The following is an 18,378-nucleotide window of genomic DNA, read 5'->3' on the forward strand; positions in this document are numbered from 1 at the left end:
GGATCAAAGTCGCATCATTTTAAATCTCACATCCTATGACAAGGCTTGTAGCTCTAGTAAGCTTTTCTATTTTACAGCAGAATGGATTTCAACTTAAATGTCTCAGAACAGCAACACACGGTTTATACAGTTGTCCTTAGCGATTAAAGTAACACTAAAGAAACACCAAGTCTGGAGAGATGCTAGCTCCTCCCACTGCGTGCCTTGCTGTGCCTGAAATGTGCAAGATACTTGTCATTTCATAGCTGCAGCCCTTGACTTGATGCATCAGTTCTGAAACAGACTTCTTGTTTCCAGATGCCAGGTTACAGACAGATCACCTTCTAAAGCAGCACAATTTTTTAACAACCCTTTGCTAGAGTCTCTCTCCTCTACATTCTGTGAAAAAGGCAAAGCAGACAAAAAAGAACCAACAAAAGACCCCATAACAGCTAGAATCAGATCTTATTCGATCAGCACAGAAGCTCATAGAAACTGTGCATAATTCATCAGCAATACCAAGAGCAAGACTAAAGAGAACGGCTTGAAACTTGGACCTAAAAAGGGTCTCTCTTCTCTACTGCCAGAGGGCATTGACCTAATTAAGTTTTAGCTCCCTATGACCAAAAGACATCACAGTAAGCTACCCAAAATATCAAAGCAGGTTGGGAATACACATCATTGCCCACAGTACATCATTTTCTTGGGGACATGGTTTAGAAGTGGTTTTGTCAGGGTAGGTTAATGGTTGGACTTGATGATCTTGAAGGTCCCTTCCAACCTCAACAATTCTATGATTCTATGATTCACAGTAAGTAATCTTCTAGAAGTTAAAGATGTTTTCTTACTTTTCATGGTGCCCTCCTCCTCTTCCTCTTCTGTGTTTATGACCATTGTACCCAACTGGGATTCCAAGGTGCCATCATGTTCTATCATTGTGTTGGCTCCATCACTCATCGTGTTGACAGCTCTTATGGTACCAGTTTCATCTCCACTTGCCCTCACCATGGTACCTGAATCGGTTTCATCTTCTTCCTGTACAAAGATGCCATAAGTACATTTTTAAGTCCCATGAAGAGTGTCTGTATTCAAGGACACTGACAAGTCTTACTAATTCAAAGCTTTTTACAAATAGACACAGAAGCCAACAACATTTTATTTTATGCACTTAGTTCTCTCCCTGTCATCTCTAAGCAGGTAATGAAAAGTCTTCATACTTTGCAGTCAGCTTGATAAATAAGAGAACAAATAAATAATCAGCAAAAGCTTCTCAATGCAACTTGTATATCATTTCTACTCTTACAGACAGGTCACCAGGTCAGAACACAATACTCAGTCATTAGTGTTTCTATTTATGTTGCTAGTTTTAACACTTGACCTAAAACCCTGCCTCACGTGTTACAGTTTACCGAGGAGTCATTAGTTATTAGACAGCAACAGGTCTAAGTCTGGAGTGCATGTGGCACACTGAAGAAAAATTATCACCCTGTGTTTTAGGAGTTTGTCTTTAACATTTAGGTATTTTTACTTGCTGTAAACTTCAGAAGCACTGAAGAAAAATGAACTGAATTTGCAAATCTTTAAAAAGGAATGAAATTATCAAAGTCCAGTCATCATTTTCAGATTAAAATTATTTCTTATCTTTCCATTTGTTAACAGGTACTAATATTATAGAAATTTGGATTATTGCTGTCAAGGCTTAAGAGACTGACTCTGTGAGAAAACACAAGCTCCTGAAACAAATTCTGGTAGGAAAACTTCCTGGCAGATAGTTATGTTAGCCAGAGGTAGTAGTTTCATTAGGTGGCGTGTGCTACACCAAGTACATATTGTGACTAGGATTTCATGAAGAACAAGGTCAAAGTTTCCACAATCTATTAAGTTTCTTGGAAATGTGGATCAGGTATCCAATGACAACAACAGAAGTCACTTCCTAGGTTTACAGTAGAGCTCCTAGGCATCTCGCCTTGGATGAGATGCTTATGTTTTGGTTATAACATAACATGCATGAAGTTCACAGTTCTTTATGTGTGACCACAGGCTTACTGATCTGTATTAGTGCTAGAGCAAAAACACACATCTTGCACATCAAACTGCAATACTCCATCTCAAATGTCATTGAAAGAAAGAAGTACACCCCTCTACTTCTAGTGTTTCATACATTTTACCTGTTCTGTCAAGGGTATCTATATAATTTACTTCCCAACCCCAAAACCAATAGCAAGAGAAGGAGAAAACTACATGTGATGTTAATGGAGGAAAATTAATTCTATGTGGATATGAGTGGGTGAGAGGAAGTAATAAATTTGTTAGCTACACATCATTTAACAAAGGACTACACCAGAAATTTCCACAGCACTTGGGAAGTGCTTGGGAACACTTATCTGCTAGCGCAAACAGAGTAGAGAAGATTCAGGAAAACACACACACACCAACAGAAACCACTCAACTTCATTACACAGACACCGTCTCTCAGCAGCGCGACTCCAGATCAGTCAGAAACGAAGGAGAGAGGGTAGGGACAATACTCGTAGAGTCAACATCACAGCAACATCCAATAAAGTTACTTCCAGACTGAACAAATAGGCAGTCCTAAGCTGGAAAGCTAGACGAACAAAGTCTTCAGCATAGATACTGTGGACCATGCTGTTCAAATCTAACCTCGAAGAGGACTCTGGCATACAATGCCTTTTGCTGCCCCTTTTCATTTATCCAGGTTGAAGCAGGCAGGCTCAAAAAAAACAGCCTTCAACATGCTTTCCGTATTCACATGCTGTAACCACTGAAACAAGGAGCCCGAACTGAAATTCACAGCAATCCCCTGAACACTCGTCATGCCCTCACCTCAGGTTTCTGTCGGTTGCTCTTGTGTAGTAGAAAGTTTCTATAAGGGGGGTTCTAAAGCACAATAATAGTAAAACAACATAACATACTTATATCACAGTGCATCACAGATTATATTATTATTTTATACTAGGAGAGCAGTCTAAGAACTGAATTGACAATGAAAAAATCTCATTACTGCATAAATAATATAAACCAACAGGGAAAACAAATCAAGTCTTTTGCACACACTACTCTGCAGGCTTATTCAATCACCAGTCTCTAGCTACACTGTAAGCTAAACAGTAAGCCATCCATGCTGGCTATCCCACTCAAATATAAAGACTAAGCAGAGACCAAGTGTCAGGTTAAGCAGTCATAAAGTACAAAAGTCAAGAACTAAGTCAAATCCACAGGCAATTGGACAAAATATTGCAAAACCAAAACTCAAAGGAGCTAAGCCTTATGAAAAGAGCAAAAGTTTGGACTTTGTACACTGCCACTATTAAATACTCACTGAATTTTCTTCATCATCTTGATCTAGTTCACGCTGTTGCGCCTCTTGACGTTTCAGCTTGATATCCATTGCTTCATTAATCAAGTCTCGCAGAATTGACACACCTTTGGCACTTTTAACAAACGGGTGCTGAGAAGTATTTTAAAAACAAATAAGCACTGCATCCGAATCAGAACATAACAGTAAAACACTGCTACTATGACTTACTTCCAATCAAAATTAAGGTTTAACTCAATACATTACTAAAATAAAAATCCAATACTTCCGTTTGGCCCAGGAGGGAGAACTTCCATCCTCCAAACATGGTCCAAAGGCACTACTGCTGTGAGACCTTGGGCTCATTCCCCTCCCACAACTCTACTAATTTCTTTCCTCAGCAGCTTAGCTGTCAAGAACCAATTACACAGATCACCACCATGCCTAGACCATTCTGAGCGCTCGCTTTCATTTAGCCTTCCCTTTTTAGTGTTTTAAGAGGCAGTATCTTGGCAGTGCTGGTGAGAATTCGAAAGTAAAAAAAAAACTCCAAAAGCAAACAAACAAAAAAACAAACCAGAGAGGACAAAGACAGGAAGTTGGACTTAAGAGAAGAACTGAAAAGCTGAAGTTGAGTGTAAGATTTTTTAAAATGAGATATTAAAAAGTAAAATCTGTAGTGAGCAGTAGCAACAAGAAATGAAATCAACATCACAACTGACACGCAGCACTGCCTACCCTAGCAAGCCTTCTCTAGAGCTTACGTTCTTGTAAGAAAAGGCAGACCTGCAGAAGCTGTGTTGCAGTGGCACGCTGCTCTGGGCTCTTAACAAGACACTGTTTTACAAAGTCCGTAAAATTGTCTGACCAGAGCTCTGGTTTCCGGAATGTTGGAGGTGGATTGGTAGGAATCATGAAAATTGCCTGAAAACAGAAGAATATTCCAGATTTCCAAAGAAAGTTTAAAGCTTTCCAGCAATACAACATAGATACATACTAACGTACACCAGTCCCAAAGAACGATAGGTGTTTCAGGTTTGCTGCTTCTGAAAAGTTTGTGCCAATGTTATACACAAATTTGCTCAAGCAGCAAGAAATCCAAGTTTTCTCACCAGGTACTTACACTTCTGTTTGAGCTACTACATGCCCCAAAAAGTGTGAATCTGCCATTTTTAAGTCTTAAAAATTTGTGCTTGCGTTAAAAAAAAATGCTTTGGATAATACAGGTGAAAATATGTTTCTTCACACCCATCACAGGGAGCTTCAGCTATGTCTTAACTAGACAAGGATTGCGATTTTCCTTCCCATGCAAATTCTCCTTCTCAAAGACCTGCTTTTCATTTAATCAACAGTACAAAGAAGTGATAGAAAACAAATCATTTACTCTAGATTAAAAGCAAGATGGTATGTTTATACATTATTCAGCCAGCTATAACAGCAAATCCTTTCCATACAGCAATACATTTTAAAAGGCCACAGTCCTTACCCTCATAGGGTGAATATCTGCGTATGGTGGCTTGCCCTCAGCCATTTCTATTGCAGTGATTCCCAGGGACCAGATGTCTGCAACACAATTATACCCAATTTCTTGAATCACTTCTGGAGCCATCCAAAATGGGGTCCCTATAACTGTGTTCCGCTTTGCCATGGTGTCCTGAGAAGAGCAGGATAAAAATCCAGACGATGGTAATCGTATTAGCCACAAACATTCATTAATGAATTATCACCCTAATTATCTTTCACTTGCACACACGCACATTATTAGATTCAGCAAGACTGGGATACGGAGTGCTGCAGAAGTAACAAATATCGTGAAGAAACCAGCAAATGCTATTGCAAACCATTACTCAGGTATAGCAGCTTCCACAAGGGAAGCTCTGCTCTAATGCATTGCTGTTTTAGTAACTCATTATGCTGATGTAAAGTGCTAAAAAGCAGTTTAGCACAATTTCCCAAAGTCTTCACAAGCATATTACACTCACATACAGGTTAAAAAAGATAAACTGAAGTGTACACAACCATCTTGGGCTTACTTACTGTAAGTTGTCCTGCCACTCCAAAATCTGCAAGTTTTGCATGTCCCTCTGTATTGAGCAATATATTTCCAGCCTTGATGTCCCTGTGTATTTTCCTCATAAAATGCAGGTATTCTAGTCCTTTCAGTGTTGATTGTACTATTGTAGCAATTTCCTCTTCTGTGAGCTAAGAAAAAAAAAAAAAAAAAAGTCACTGCCAACCTATCAGTTGCTGAGATGTAACACTATTGTGTTTCAGGCCATGTTTTCCTGAGATTCACTAATTACCATGTAATTGCCTTCACTAAAGGTTGCCATATTAACAGGAAATTAGTTAGCAACTTACAGCATTATCTAGTAGAATTAGATTACAACCAGCATACGTATACACACATACCATATTTTGCATACTAAAACACTTTCTCAACGATTAATTCTTAACCTGCAATAACCAAAGTAAGGCAAAGTAGAATCCGTTATTCAGAATCAGTCTGGGTTTTCAGGAAAGCCAACAAACCAAAATCTGCTCCACCGATTACATTATCCAGATAACCAAAACTCGATGAATGTAATCAGCTTTCCCATTTTCAGAGGAACAAAGGACCTGCATCTCAAGTCATGGCCAATGGTTGTGTCAGGCACTGAACCCCGAGAGAATTACCCCCAAATGCCAGCGCACAAACTACTCGTCCTCCTTGAGCTGCTGGACACCCATACTTCCCATTCATACATTCAAAGGAGAAATGACGTACAGTTTTATTTCGTAATCGAATAATATCAGACACAGATCCAGCGCCGCAGTATTCCATGACTATCCACAGGTCTGTGTTCTTAAAATAGCTGCCGTAATATTTCACCACATGAGGACTATGAAATGTGAAAAAAGCAGAAGAAAACCAAGGGTCAAATACCAGTAACCAGCATAACCAAATAACAAAAAACCCACTGTGGAGTCCCTAAGTATGTTTTAGAAATTCAGAGTTGAAGTGACACCGAAATCCTAATCAAAATTATTCCAAAACAACCTGAACTTGCATAGGGCTGCTGTAGTCCTGCCAAGCCTCTTCCTCACAGCAGTGCTCATCTGACCTGCCAGTAAGTCAGTTCAGAGAGTTAAACTGTCTGAAAAGAAATCCGACAGAAATAAGGAGTGATCAGCCTTCAGCTCCCTGAAGGCATTAGCTCCCTGAACCGCATTACAACAAGGTCAGTGCTATGGCAAGCAAGAAGGCAAGACACGGGAATGAGAAACAGACCATGGCAGTCCCTCGTAAAGCTGCTGCAGAGCGTTTGCAACCAAATGGAAACATTAAATAAGGTCCAAAGTTTGCTGGAAAATAGCTATAACGTTCATGACGAGGAACGTTCCCATGCTGGCACACGCACCTACCTGTTTCTACAATTTAGTCCAGGATGTATTTTAGGAATCCAGTACAACTTAAGACTGTCTCTCACGATCAGCTATCTGGCTGCCCAAAAAGCAAACAATCTATTAAAGTATATTGGTCAGAATAAGCATCTGTCCTCCAGAAAAGGTAAAGCAGAAAACTAACAGAAAGACTGTTCCTGATTTTATGGGAACAGAGCTAAGGAACAAAAGTGTGCTTAATCTATTCTCTGCTGAATATTTTCTAATGAAAAACTGTAAAACTAGCAAGTCGGTCTCACCGCACAGTGCCCCTTAATGCTTGCACAGCAAATGTGATGCTCCAGTTATTAACTCCCTCTGCTGTTCATAACTGTAAAGTCTCATTTTAGGCCTTACAATGTTAATATTTAATTTCTTTTTAAAAAAGAGACGCCTAGTAATGCTTTCCAAATTACACAGTAAGATTTTTCACTAATGAATTCTTTTAAAGTTTCATTTTGTTGTCTACCACCAGTCACCTTCATTTAGAGATAGTGAGAATGAAGTGTAATAGAGTGACTGGGACCATAATTTTATATTGCTAATGTAATTTATTTTAAATGGTTTTCCATGCCTGAAGTCCATCAAAGTAGTGTTTCTACAGGCTAGATTCCTAATACCAGACAAATTAGTGTATTTTAAACTTTCAGCCTAGGATGCACTTTAAGAGGAGGTCTTCTGCACCCACAAGCTCTTTATCAGCTAAGTCAGTACAACGTCTTTTCCCATAAGAAACATGCAGAGGCAACCCAGAGAGCCAACCATCAGCCCGCAGAGCTGCCAGCAAGTTATTCTGGGGATGCTCGGATCAGCAGACAGCTTGTACCGCACTAGAACCTGCACAGGCAGAAAACGGCAGGGAACGACAATTCTGCCACCCAAGCAGACGACAGCATGTAGATGAAGCACATGCAAGAGCAGCCATGCATTACAGGCTCTCATCCACGTGCCCCTTAAAAACAAACAAAACTCCCTCTTTTAACAGTTTTCTATGTCCATACCAAAACTTGTTTAGAAGTCATTACCCCTTTGGGAACTACTGTTCTAGCACACAATCAAGTTACCACTGTTCAACAAGTGATGGCACACGGGGAAAACCGCAGCAACTGCTCACACGCTTGGCTCTTTGCTGGCAGCAAGTGCAAGGTTATTCAACTTAGCTTCATGCTGTCTCGGTGGAAGCTAAATTTTTGTTGTCTTACCTTTGCTTGGGTTAACACTACCCAAATGGTCAGTTAACATGACTCAGTTGATATGAGGTAACTTGATCGTATAAGTCCAGCCTTTTAAAAAACATTTAAGGCAACATCATGGCTTTTATTTGATTAAATGCCAAGTCATACACAATACTTTTCTTTGCATACCAGTAATGGGTTTTTCAGTATACATTTACCTGTCACATTGCTGCATTATGGATATTTCCTTTATAATCTCTTGCAGGTCAGATTCCACAGGAACTTGTTTAATTGCAACAACTTGACCCGTTTCTTTATGAATGGCTTTGAACACACTGCCATAGGACCTACGAAACAAAATATTAAACAAACACTGAATACAATATAATTTTAAAAATGCAAATGTTATGGGTTTGCTTTTTGCAAGTGCAGACATCAGGTAAAAACTTAACTATCCTGCTAAAAATATTTTGTATTTTAATGTAAATAATCAGTCCACTAGCTTCTAAACACTACAATAATACAAGTAAGTCACAGCACACTGAGACAGTCAGAAATGAGCCAACCATCATTACACTGCCTGCAGCTTTGGAAGGGCCATTTACACAAATCCAAATACAATTTTCTTTTTTTCCAGCACACAGTACCAGCTGAGCACCAGTAAGAACTACAGCTCTGGTCAGAGAGGTTTGCTCATTCTTGTCAGATATTATCTGTCTCATTTCCAGCTTCTTTCCTTACAGCAGCCAGGCAGACTTACAACTCAGTTTTTTCAAATGAACTGCTTAAGAAGGCAAACATGTCACTCACTGCTGCTCTGCATTACCAAGTGGCACAATGCAACAAAACTTAATTTCCACCACACAGATCTTGCCCAAGAGGTACCAGGGATGAATGACAAAACCTCCCGAGTTTCCACAGAGCCCTATCAACTCCTTGTTGAAAAGTGCCAACCTGGTTTTAACGCCCCACTGCTGAGCCATAAGCTACTGTTTGGATTAAGCTATCTTACTCTTGGGAAACAAATTCTTTCTTCTGTTACTAACCAAACACTGTCACTATGTTAGTATGTAACTTTGCAGTAATATGATCATGACAAAAGTGAAAAATCAGAGATCACTGAACACGTCCCCATTACATAGATTTGTTCTCAGGGAAACATACATTGGGCACGTTGGAATAGAACACATACCCTTCTCCAAGCTTCTCCAATACATCAAATACTTCTTCAGGTTGTTTGGTTAAACTGTCTTCATCTAGCTTCTTCAGCTGCCTGTATACATAAGAATAGAGAAATCATTACATTTCATTTTATGGCAGTTTGGGCATTGTTGAAACAGAATAATAAACAGCACTGCTTAAACGTACACAAGGTAAAATAAATTGATAATGAAGTAAGTTTATTTCACCTGATCAGGAGACCTAATATTACTAGCATCCAAAAGCAAAAGAGGACTGGGAATTACAGAGAACAGAATTTGTCAGGCACACAAATCTACAGTTCCTCTTGGTGGAAATGCATCTCAGAATCTACACACTGGTGGTCAAATCCCAACGCAGCACTGCAGAGTCTTACAGCTATTGAATAATCTGCTAAGGTTCAATATCTCGAATGGAAGGATACGTACTAAAGCCATGCAAAAGGGAACATCATCTTCCCTGACACCTTACAGTATGCATGGAACACATTTGTTGGGAGAAAGGAGGCAATACTGATCCCACCTGTACATTTTTAACATCAGATCAGAAGTTCAGATTTTAACCTTGTGGGCCTGGACATATACTAGGAAAACTCTATCTGAGGAAAGAAAGAAAAAAAAAAAAAAAAAAAAAAAGAGAAAGGAAACGGCTATCTGACTCTCTCAGGATCTTAACACTGCTTCACTGCTTGGTCCAACCCACTTTTAAGTGCATTGCTAACACGTTATGTACCATGAATCTTCGCTTCGCCCCCAGTACAACTTTCAGGGACATTCTGTACACAATGCAATGAGATCAACCACATTTGTTTCAGTCCACCACTACCACACCGGAGAGCAGTTCACCAAGAAACCCCCTAAAATACCTGAGGACTACATAAAAATATAAGTTCTGAAAGCAAAGTATTTTACTGTCAAACAAACAGCATCCAACAGCCCACAAACACATGCTCTTTCATTTTCACATGAACTAAAAAATAACTAAAATAAATCTGAAACAACAACAAACACCACCACAAAAACCACTCAAACAAAAAAACCTCCAAACTCCCCATTCCAGCTCATACAAGTTTTTGAAACACAGAAACTTGTTAGTCTCGGAGTTTTCAGAACTTACTGGTCTGCCAGCGAGCAGTGTTTAAAATGAAACATGCATGGTCACCTGCAACTACAAACTACTACTGAAAGCTCTTACTATTGATGTTAAAGATGGTAACTCCAGACGCAGGCATGCTAATTTTGATATTAAGGATGTGGTGTGTGTGTCCCCAGTTTCCTCACAGAGTGAAAAACCACTCATTAATCCCTGACTATTATGCACAAAAGCCATACAGGAGAAACAGCTCACGCATGGAGTACATACAATGGCTTCCTGAAGCAAAGGAAACATTATAAAGAAGCAGACTCAGGAAGTGGTGAAATACTGAAAGCAGTCACTAGCTTCCCTGCAAAGATAAGTGTTAACCAACAGAACGTCACTTGTCCTTGTGAAAATGGGGAGCGAGGAAGGTGCGGGAAGAGGATAAAAGGGGAGGAAAAAAAAAATAAAATATGTATTGTGTGATCACACAAGCTGCCATTTCCAAGGAGCCCAAAAAGCAGCGACGCAAGAAGCAGAACCTTCTTGCTGAAGTTAAGACCTAAATGCTATTTAAAAAAAAAAAAAAAAAAAAAAGCAATTTTTCACATACCCAAACACAATAACCAGGCAACTACTGTGCTTCCATCAAACTACCTAATTTCTTCTATAACCCAGGAGCGCAGTTATCCTGCCCTGTCCAGTTGATCCAGTGCAGGCGCTGCTGTCAGACATGCTCTGCCTTTTTGCTGTATGTTTATACAGTACGGGTATATCAGCAACACAAACTCAATCTCGCTAAAGTTTTTTACTCAGATCCAATCTGAATCGCCTTCCAGTTAAACACTGGCATAAGCAATTACACAATAAATGCAGAGGGGTTGGTTTGTTTGTTTTGTTTTGTTTTTTTAAATAGAAGATACGTTGCTGGTTTGTTTAACAAAAAGACTGTCACTGAAGAGCAGAGCCGGCAGTTTCCTTTCGGCTGCCAAAAGGGCCCCAGCTGCAAACCACCGATAGCGTTCCGACAGACAGACACTTCGTTCAAACCTCCGCCACCCCGCTCCGCCGCAGCCTGCCGCTCTGAGGCCGGTGGCTCACGGCGGTCGCCCCGAAGTCCCTCGCCGAGCCGGGCTCGCTCCTCGCCACCGTGACCGGGCCCGGCGCGGGGCAGCAGGAAGGCAGACCGCACCGGGAGGTCACAAACCTGCACGGAACTCGCCCAAAGTGGGACGAGAGGAAAGAATAAGCTCCTGGGGGCTCTGTCACTCCACTGGTACGGGTCAGCACGCCTCTCGGTACAGCCACGTTAACCGGTGCGAGCTTCCACAGCCACTGGTATTTCAGTTTAAGCTATTCTCCACCACCTGAGCTCAAAACTGTCACAGCAAGGACCTGCCCGGTTCACCCCAGGGAGAAGCGACTAACGCCAGCGGCCCCGACCCTCCGCCAGCAGCTGCCGGCCCCGGAGAAGAGAAGGAGCAGAAGCTCAGCGCGCCGCCTACCTTTCTCCCGCCGCCTCAGGCCCCGCACCGACACCCGTCAGGCCCGGGACGCGCCGGCGAGAGGAAGGCCGCGGCGCGCACACTCACATGGCCCGACCGGACCGCAGCACCCCCAGTACCCACGGGGATACACCCCACCCCTCCCACTCTTACCGGCGCGGGTTCCGCAGCTGCACCGTCTCCATGGCGCTGCGGGGCGGCGGTCGGTCGGTCGGTCAGTCACCCCTCACTCCTCCATGGCAGCCCGCCGCGCCGCTCCGCCACTTCCGCCCGCCGCCGGAAGCCAGAGGGGAGTACCCGCCCCCGCCCCAGCGCCCCGCACGAGAGGGGTGTGGTCTGTACAGACACGCCCCGGAAGAGAGGGCGTGGCCTGTCCAGGCCCCGCCCCCTAGACCGGCAGAGTGGGGCGTGGCCTCTCCCGGCCCCGGCCCGGCGGCGGTGCGATGGCGGCGTCCCCCGGCGCCCTGCGTCGGGCCGGCAACGAGGAGTTCCGCCGCGGGCAGTACGCGCCGGCCGCCGCGCTCTACACCCGCGCCCTGGAGCTGCTGGAGGCCGCAGGTACGGCGCGTCCCGGGTCGGGTCGGGCCGGGCGGGCGGCGGGAGAACCGTGGGCCGAACCTCTCTCCCGCTTGTGTCCCGGCGTAGGTGACGCCGCCGCCGAGGAGCGGAGCGTGTTGCTCGCCAACCGCGCCGCCTGCCACCTCAAGGACGGCGCCTGCCACCTCTGCGTCGCCGACTGCAACGGGTGAGCGGCGGCGGGGGGCTCGTCCGCTCCCTACCCCGCCGTTGGGGTAGGGCGGGCGGCGCGGCAGGGGCCGCGTCAGCCTCGGAGCAACGGGGGCTGCGCCCTGACAGGGCTCCGCGGCCCTGCCCGAGGCCGCCCGCTCCCCCCAAACCTCCCCCGGGCCTCTCTTTCTCCTCTGCCGCAGCGCCCTGGAGCTGGTCCCCTTCGGGATCAAGCCCCTGCTCAGGCGGGCCGCCGCCTACGAGGCCCTGGAGAGGTACGGGCAGGCCTACGTGGACTACAAGACCGTGCTGCAGGTGGACTGCACCGTACAGGCGGCACACGACGGTGTCAACAGGTAACGCCGCGCCGTGCCCTGGGTGGGTAACGGCGAAAGGCTCGGGAATACGGCAGCGCGGTTGGCCGCGGCAGCGGGCCTCAGGCTGTGTCGGCAGCCGCACCTGAGGCCTCTGATGCTTCACACGAGGCCCGGCCGTGCTCCCGTTGTCCGCTGCCGCCCTCAGCTCCTTTCGAGGTGCTGGTTGAGGGTCGGGAAGGAATTCCCTGGGATTTCCTGCTTTGCTCAGTGCCTATTTTAAACCAAATACTAACCTACCATCTCCAGTGCCCTGTCCATAAAGACTCCCTATGCTGACTGGGTTTACAGACTGCTGTAGTCCTTTTCTCTTCCTGGAGCTGTCTGCTTCACTTCCTGGCTTGCCAGGCTGAGGAGGGACCCGCACATCACTCGCTTCCCCGAGCACTGACAGTCCCAGGCCTCGTCCTGTGGTACTTTTAGCTTTGCTGGCATGAAGAAGGTCCTTTCATTAGCATCCTGCCTGTAGCAGGAGCGTAGTTTAGGTGCATGTAAAGGGGTTAGTGGAGAGGTGCTATCCTCGGAACACGAGCCAGGTTAAAAAGTGACACTACTGGCTACTGCATGGTCCGTCCAGCCAACAGACAGGGCCGTCTCTTCCAGGATGACTAAAGCCCTGCTGGAGAAGGATGGCGTGAACTGGCGCCAGAAGCTCCCGCCAATCCCCACAGTCCCTGTTTCTGCCCAGACGAGGTGGAGCGTTCCTTCTGCCGGAACCCCTGGGGCAAACACTCCTCCTGCAACTGCACCGAGGGGAGAACCAGGTGAGAGCGTGCCCTTGGGCCGGGCACAGAGCCCAGTGGCTCAGAAGGGCGATGAACAAGGCAGCAGCCACACCTGCTTGGCGTGTCTGCAGCTGGGGGCTGAGGCCAGGAGAAACCAGGGCCTGGTTCTGCCGCAGCCTTTTTGGTTGATCCTGGATCCTTTGATGTCTCTGTGTCTCACCTCTGCTATGGGGATATTTACTTTCTGAGAGGCTGCACCGATCTTGTCAGTTTTATAGCATTCTGTATTCTTTCATGCTGTTTCCAGACCAGAGTGCTGCTGGCACAGAGAGAGCTCGAACTCTTAAGGAAGAAGGAAATGAACTTGTAAAGAAAGGAAACCATAAAAAAGCAGCCGAGAAGTACAGTGAGAGTTTACAGTTCAACCAGGAATGTACGACTTACACCAACAGGTACTATTCGGTTCTTTGCCCAAGTACTTCTTGGTCCTTTATAAAAGCTGCCGTGGTACTTCTGACAGAGCTGTCTAATGTTTGCTCCCAAACAAATGAATAAAACACATTTGCCCCAAGTGCAGTCTTCCCTGTAGTTTGTATAACCTTCTTTGATCAAGTACTGCAAAAACTCTTGGAGACACTCTGCTTAGGGCTGCTTAGAGTTTTCTCCCTTTACCGCTTGTCTGCCAGGACTGTGGTATTTTGAGCAGTGTCTGCTGCCCCATGAACCACAGATTGCAGACTGCTATACTTAACGACTCAAAGCACTTCTAAGGCAAGTGAAGCAAGCAGAGCATATTTTGGACTGGTATAGCTAGGAACCGGTGTCCTTGAAGTGCAGGTTCTTAGTTTTAGAGCAGGTTGCTCTAAAAATCCTCTTTTCCTTTTCCTAGCCTGAAAAACTGTTTTCTTTCTCCCCCCCCTTATAACTGAAACAAATTTGAGCTCAAGAAATAAGATTACTTACCATACGAGGATAAAGACTGTCCTTGGAGTCCAGCTTTGTGCTGCACAGGGGTTGGCTGACATTTGCTGTCTACGTCGCAGCAGTAGATGGTGCTTTTAGGCAAAGGTCTCTAACCAGGTGTCTGTGTTGCAGAGCGCTCTGTTACCTGGCTCTGAAGCAATACAAGGAAGCAGTACAGGACTGCACAGAAGCTCTGAGGTTAGATCCTAAAAACGTTAAGGCGCTCTACAGACGGGCTCAAGCACTTAAAGAACTGAAGGTAAGTCCAGAGTTTTTGAACAGTTTTAGGCTAGGACTAGAATTCTGTTCATGCATGATCAGGGCAAGAGATGCCCTTTAGAACTCATTTCTGTGCTAGACAGCACCTGCCATCGGGTAGCTGAGACCTGCGTGGACTGGGGGGATTTTCTTTCACATCACAATTTGCTGGTTGGATCTCATGAGTTTCTCAGCACTGTGTTGTGTTTCTGGAGATGCTGAAAGCACCTATATGTTGCATTGAGCTCTACCTTTTTTGCTCTGGTGAGAGGTCCTCTAGGCAGTACTGGAAGACTTAATGCATTGGTGTTGGACTCAGAAGCCACTTGAGTGGTGAAATTGTCTTCTCAGCCCTAGTTTAAGCATATTTTAGACCAGCTGCATTGATGTCAGTGTTTAAGCAATTATATAGAGGGAGTCCTGGGCTTAGTTGTGTTGAGGGGTAGTAATTCTGCAGCAGGAGCCTTAGACTGCGTTTTCAATGTACTAACACTTAAAAAAAATATTCTCCTTCTAGGATTACAAATCAAGTATTGCTGATATCAAGAGCTTGTTGAAAACTGAACCAAAGAACACAGCCGCACTGAGATTACTGCAAGAACTGAAGAGAGCCTAGGGTAACCAAGCAACGAGGAAAGCTTTGTTTTTCACTGCAGAAGAAAGCAGTTGATGTCTGATGTTGTTACAGGGACCAGTCTTAATGCAGGATCGGTATTGAAATGTATCTTCTGCTGCTCCTAAGATATAACAGGTTCTGTGCCAGCACAATGAATGTTAAGACACACAATCTGTATCAAACTCTATTACCTGGCTCTAAGATGATTCAAAGTTTTAATGCCCCTCTTTGAGAGGCTTATAGGTTAACTTCCTTGGTTGAAGTCAACTTGCCTGTAACTCTTGGCCTCAGGGACTCTTTCCATGTTGGCTAAGACGCATGTGAAGTGGCTGTTCTCTTTCTGAAGAGCTACAAACAGAGTTGGTTTTTTTTTTTTTTTTAGTCCTTATTCAGGTGACAGTTCTGCTGCATTTGTGCTGCTATTACTTAAGTAAGGTTGCTGCAGGAACTGCTACGTTGCCCTAGCACCATATACCATTCTTGTAACAGAGGCACAGTTACTTGCACGGGGCCGGGCTTGTTCCCTCTCCCCCTTGACACCTGCTGGCCCTCAGCTGAGTTTCTGCTGCTTGCTGTGGCTGGGAAGATGTTTGCAGTAGCAGCTTTCTTTTATTTTTAGTTATTCTGCACACTTAAGAAAACAGCAGCAAGTTAAGCTTGCCTTGTTACACTGTGCACTACTTTGAGATTCTGGGTGCTTGGGAATTTTACAGTTGTTTTTTGGGGTTTTTTTTTTTTTTTTTTTACAAACCACTTTAGCTCCTCTGTGCCTTTTGGAGCAGTTGCAACAGGGTGTTACAAGGAGGAAGATATGCAGTAACATCCCAGCTGAGGTCTGGCTTACTACTTCAATGCATGTTTATACTTTTTGATCTTATCTGGTATTGATGGCACTGACTTAAAATGGTAGGTAAAGAGATGTTTGGAGTTATTCTATGAACTGTTAAAACCAGTTCACATTAAAGCCATGTTTATTTTCATTTTAGAGCTGTGTTTTTTCTGTGATAGAGGGTATAGGGGAACTGGAACACTTTAACCACTTCATTTCATACTGTCCCCCCTTTCTTGTCAGAGGACTTCCAAAGCAAGGCACTGTACAGCAGCGCTTGAAGCTATCTGTCAGCTGGTGACAATACCTCAGGGTCTGTAACCATTGCTCAGCCTTGCGCACTGTGCGTGGGTAGAGTGCTTTAACTAGTCAGTGGGGCTGCTGAACAACGCTAGACCCGAGCCAAGTTACAGCACAGGCCAGGAGACACAAGTTAGCCTGTAAGTCAGGGTTCAAATACCTTTGTTTCCCACCTTACTTCTCCCCACAGTCAGCGTTTCAGGCAGGTACCTCACTGCACCAGATTTAGAAAGCAATCCCTCTAATGCCGTTAAATACAAAGATTTCTTACTTTAGCCTGATATTAAGTAGCTTTTTGTAGGTCCCAGGGCTGTACTCCATCAGCTGTAATGGGCCTGGACTTGAAGCAACTCATCCCTGAGGGGCACAGATTGCTCCATTCACTCCACTCCCACTTCCGAGTGCCACAGCTCCATTGATCCTGCAAGGAGCACTTGCCTGAGCCCTGGGCAAGTAAGTATGATGGATTTCAGGGTGGGGAAGCAGAGGCCAGCCGCACACGGATAAGCAGAGGAACGTCACAGAACACAGGAGGAAGTCTGGCTTCACTTAGTTAAGAGCTATCCTTTTCAGAGCCCTGCTGTTATCTGGAGTGGCAGATACCTGCCCTGTTCAGCCACAATTCATTACACCACCTCTAAGCAGCAGCATTCACCATCTCTTTCCCCGCTCAGTAACAGCGATGCATTTTTGTACTTTAAGACTTTCCCCGGCAATACCACCAGGTAGACAAAGAGCAAGCGCAGCAATAAGACACACTAACCCAAGCCCAGGGTCGCTTCTGCTCCTGTCTCCCCTTCTGTCCCAGCTGGTGGTGCAGGACCCTTCCCGAGTGTGCAAAGGCGCTGGGGAGCGCTTGTCAGCAGTGCACCTGCATGCACCTCTTTCCAAAGCCACAGCGACTATTCCCAACTGGAGACTCCAGATTCACGTTTGCATTGCTACTCCTGCCTCAATTCCCTAAAGCCTCAGACTTCCCTGAGGAGTTCAGGAGGGAACTACTCCCCAGGGGAGCTACTCTGAAAACTTTCCAGTGTCCTCCAGTACACATGGGGATCCAAGCTCCACCTTCACCTTTACTGATAAACACGTTAAAGACCCTGGTCTTCATTCATGCCCTTTCTTGGGCTTTGCTGATGTCCCTGCGTTCCCTGGCCCCGCTCTGAATTCCCTGTAGCTTTACAACTGTCTTCTCAAGCCGAGACGTCTGGCACTGTAGGTGGTGTCACAGGCACACCTGAACTTGCCTGTTACACCTGAAAAAGAGGTTGCAGACAAACTAGCCAACAGCTGAATGAAGTTTACCTTACCTTACAGTTCCATTCCAGCTACTTATATGCATTATACACGTGCAGATATACATTTTTCCTATAGAGACAAAGCATAAAAGCTTCCAGCCAGTTACACTTTGGGAGAAATACCAACTTAAATGAAGGTCCTGTATATTAAGTGGATTAGAGTCCTTTATAAGCATCTCACTGAGAAGGAGATATTTAAATAGTGCACAGCTCAGGCTGAAGCACCTACTATGAGGAAAAGAAATATTTAAGGAGGTCAGAGGAAGAATTGGAAAAAAAAAAAAAAAGGCAAGAAAAAGGAATGACAAAAAGCCCCAGGGAAGAGTCCCAGCTGAGCAGAACAGACACCAGGCAAGAGCAAATGTGTAAGCGATTCTATTAAAATGCTGGAAGGAAAACAAGAGGTAGGAGGGATGACTCGGCAGCGAGCTGAAGCGAGAGTATGATACAGCGCAGAAGGCAGAACGAGATGGCAACACCAGCACACGAGGGGGACAGAAAGAAGGTAGGTGGTGCTGATGGAGGTGTGCTCCTGTCCGCTCAAGGAACTGGTCAAGTAAGGTCAATGCTTCACCAGTACCAAGTACCAAGGAGCCTCTGGGGAATGAAATTCC

At 44.9% G+C, this 18,378-nt stretch overlaps 2 protein-coding genes across 2 annotated transcripts in view; one reads left to right on the forward strand and one right to left on the reverse strand.

Annotated features, from left to right (window-relative positions):
- Positions 1 to 11,860, reverse strand: part of STK4 (serine/threonine kinase 4) — a gene marked incomplete at its 5' end in the record, with an annotated part of 48,602 nt that extends 36,742 nt beyond the window's left edge. Inside the window, 9 exons of the mRNA XM_082490910.1 lie at positions 828 to 1,014; positions 3,320 to 3,448; positions 4,082 to 4,219; positions 4,782 to 4,949; positions 5,333 to 5,497; positions 6,063 to 6,177; positions 8,112 to 8,240; positions 9,086 to 9,166; positions 11,829 to 11,860. Coding sequence (XP_082347036.1) covers positions 828 to 1,014; positions 3,320 to 3,448; positions 4,082 to 4,219; positions 4,782 to 4,949; positions 5,333 to 5,497; positions 6,063 to 6,177; positions 8,112 to 8,240; positions 9,086 to 9,166; positions 11,829 to 11,860 — 1,144 coding nt within the window. The remainder of the gene's footprint in view (positions 1 to 827; positions 1,015 to 3,319; positions 3,449 to 4,081; positions 4,220 to 4,781; positions 4,950 to 5,332; positions 5,498 to 6,062; positions 6,178 to 8,111; positions 8,241 to 9,085; positions 9,167 to 11,828) is intronic.
- Positions 11,861 to 12,118: 258 nt separating this feature from the next.
- On the forward strand, positions 12,119 to 16,572 carry TOMM34 (translocase of outer mitochondrial membrane 34; the record flags this gene model as incomplete). Its single annotated transcript, XM_082491051.1, has 7 exons — positions 12,119 to 12,233; positions 12,321 to 12,420; positions 12,605 to 12,757; positions 13,379 to 13,539; positions 13,808 to 13,952; positions 14,596 to 14,722; positions 15,239 to 16,572. 7 exons carry the CDS (start codon positions 12,119 to 12,121, stop codon positions 15,335 to 15,337), a joined length of 900 nt encoding a protein of 299 aa, XP_082347177.1. The 3' UTR covers positions 15,338 to 16,572.
- Positions 16,573 to 18,378: the final 1,806 nt, after the last annotated feature.

Source organism: Vanellus vanellus, assembly GCF_965231255.1.
Source record: "Vanellus vanellus genome assembly, chromosome: 15".
Lineage (NCBI taxonomy): Eukaryota > Metazoa > Chordata > Aves > Charadriiformes > Charadriidae > Vanellus > Vanellus vanellus.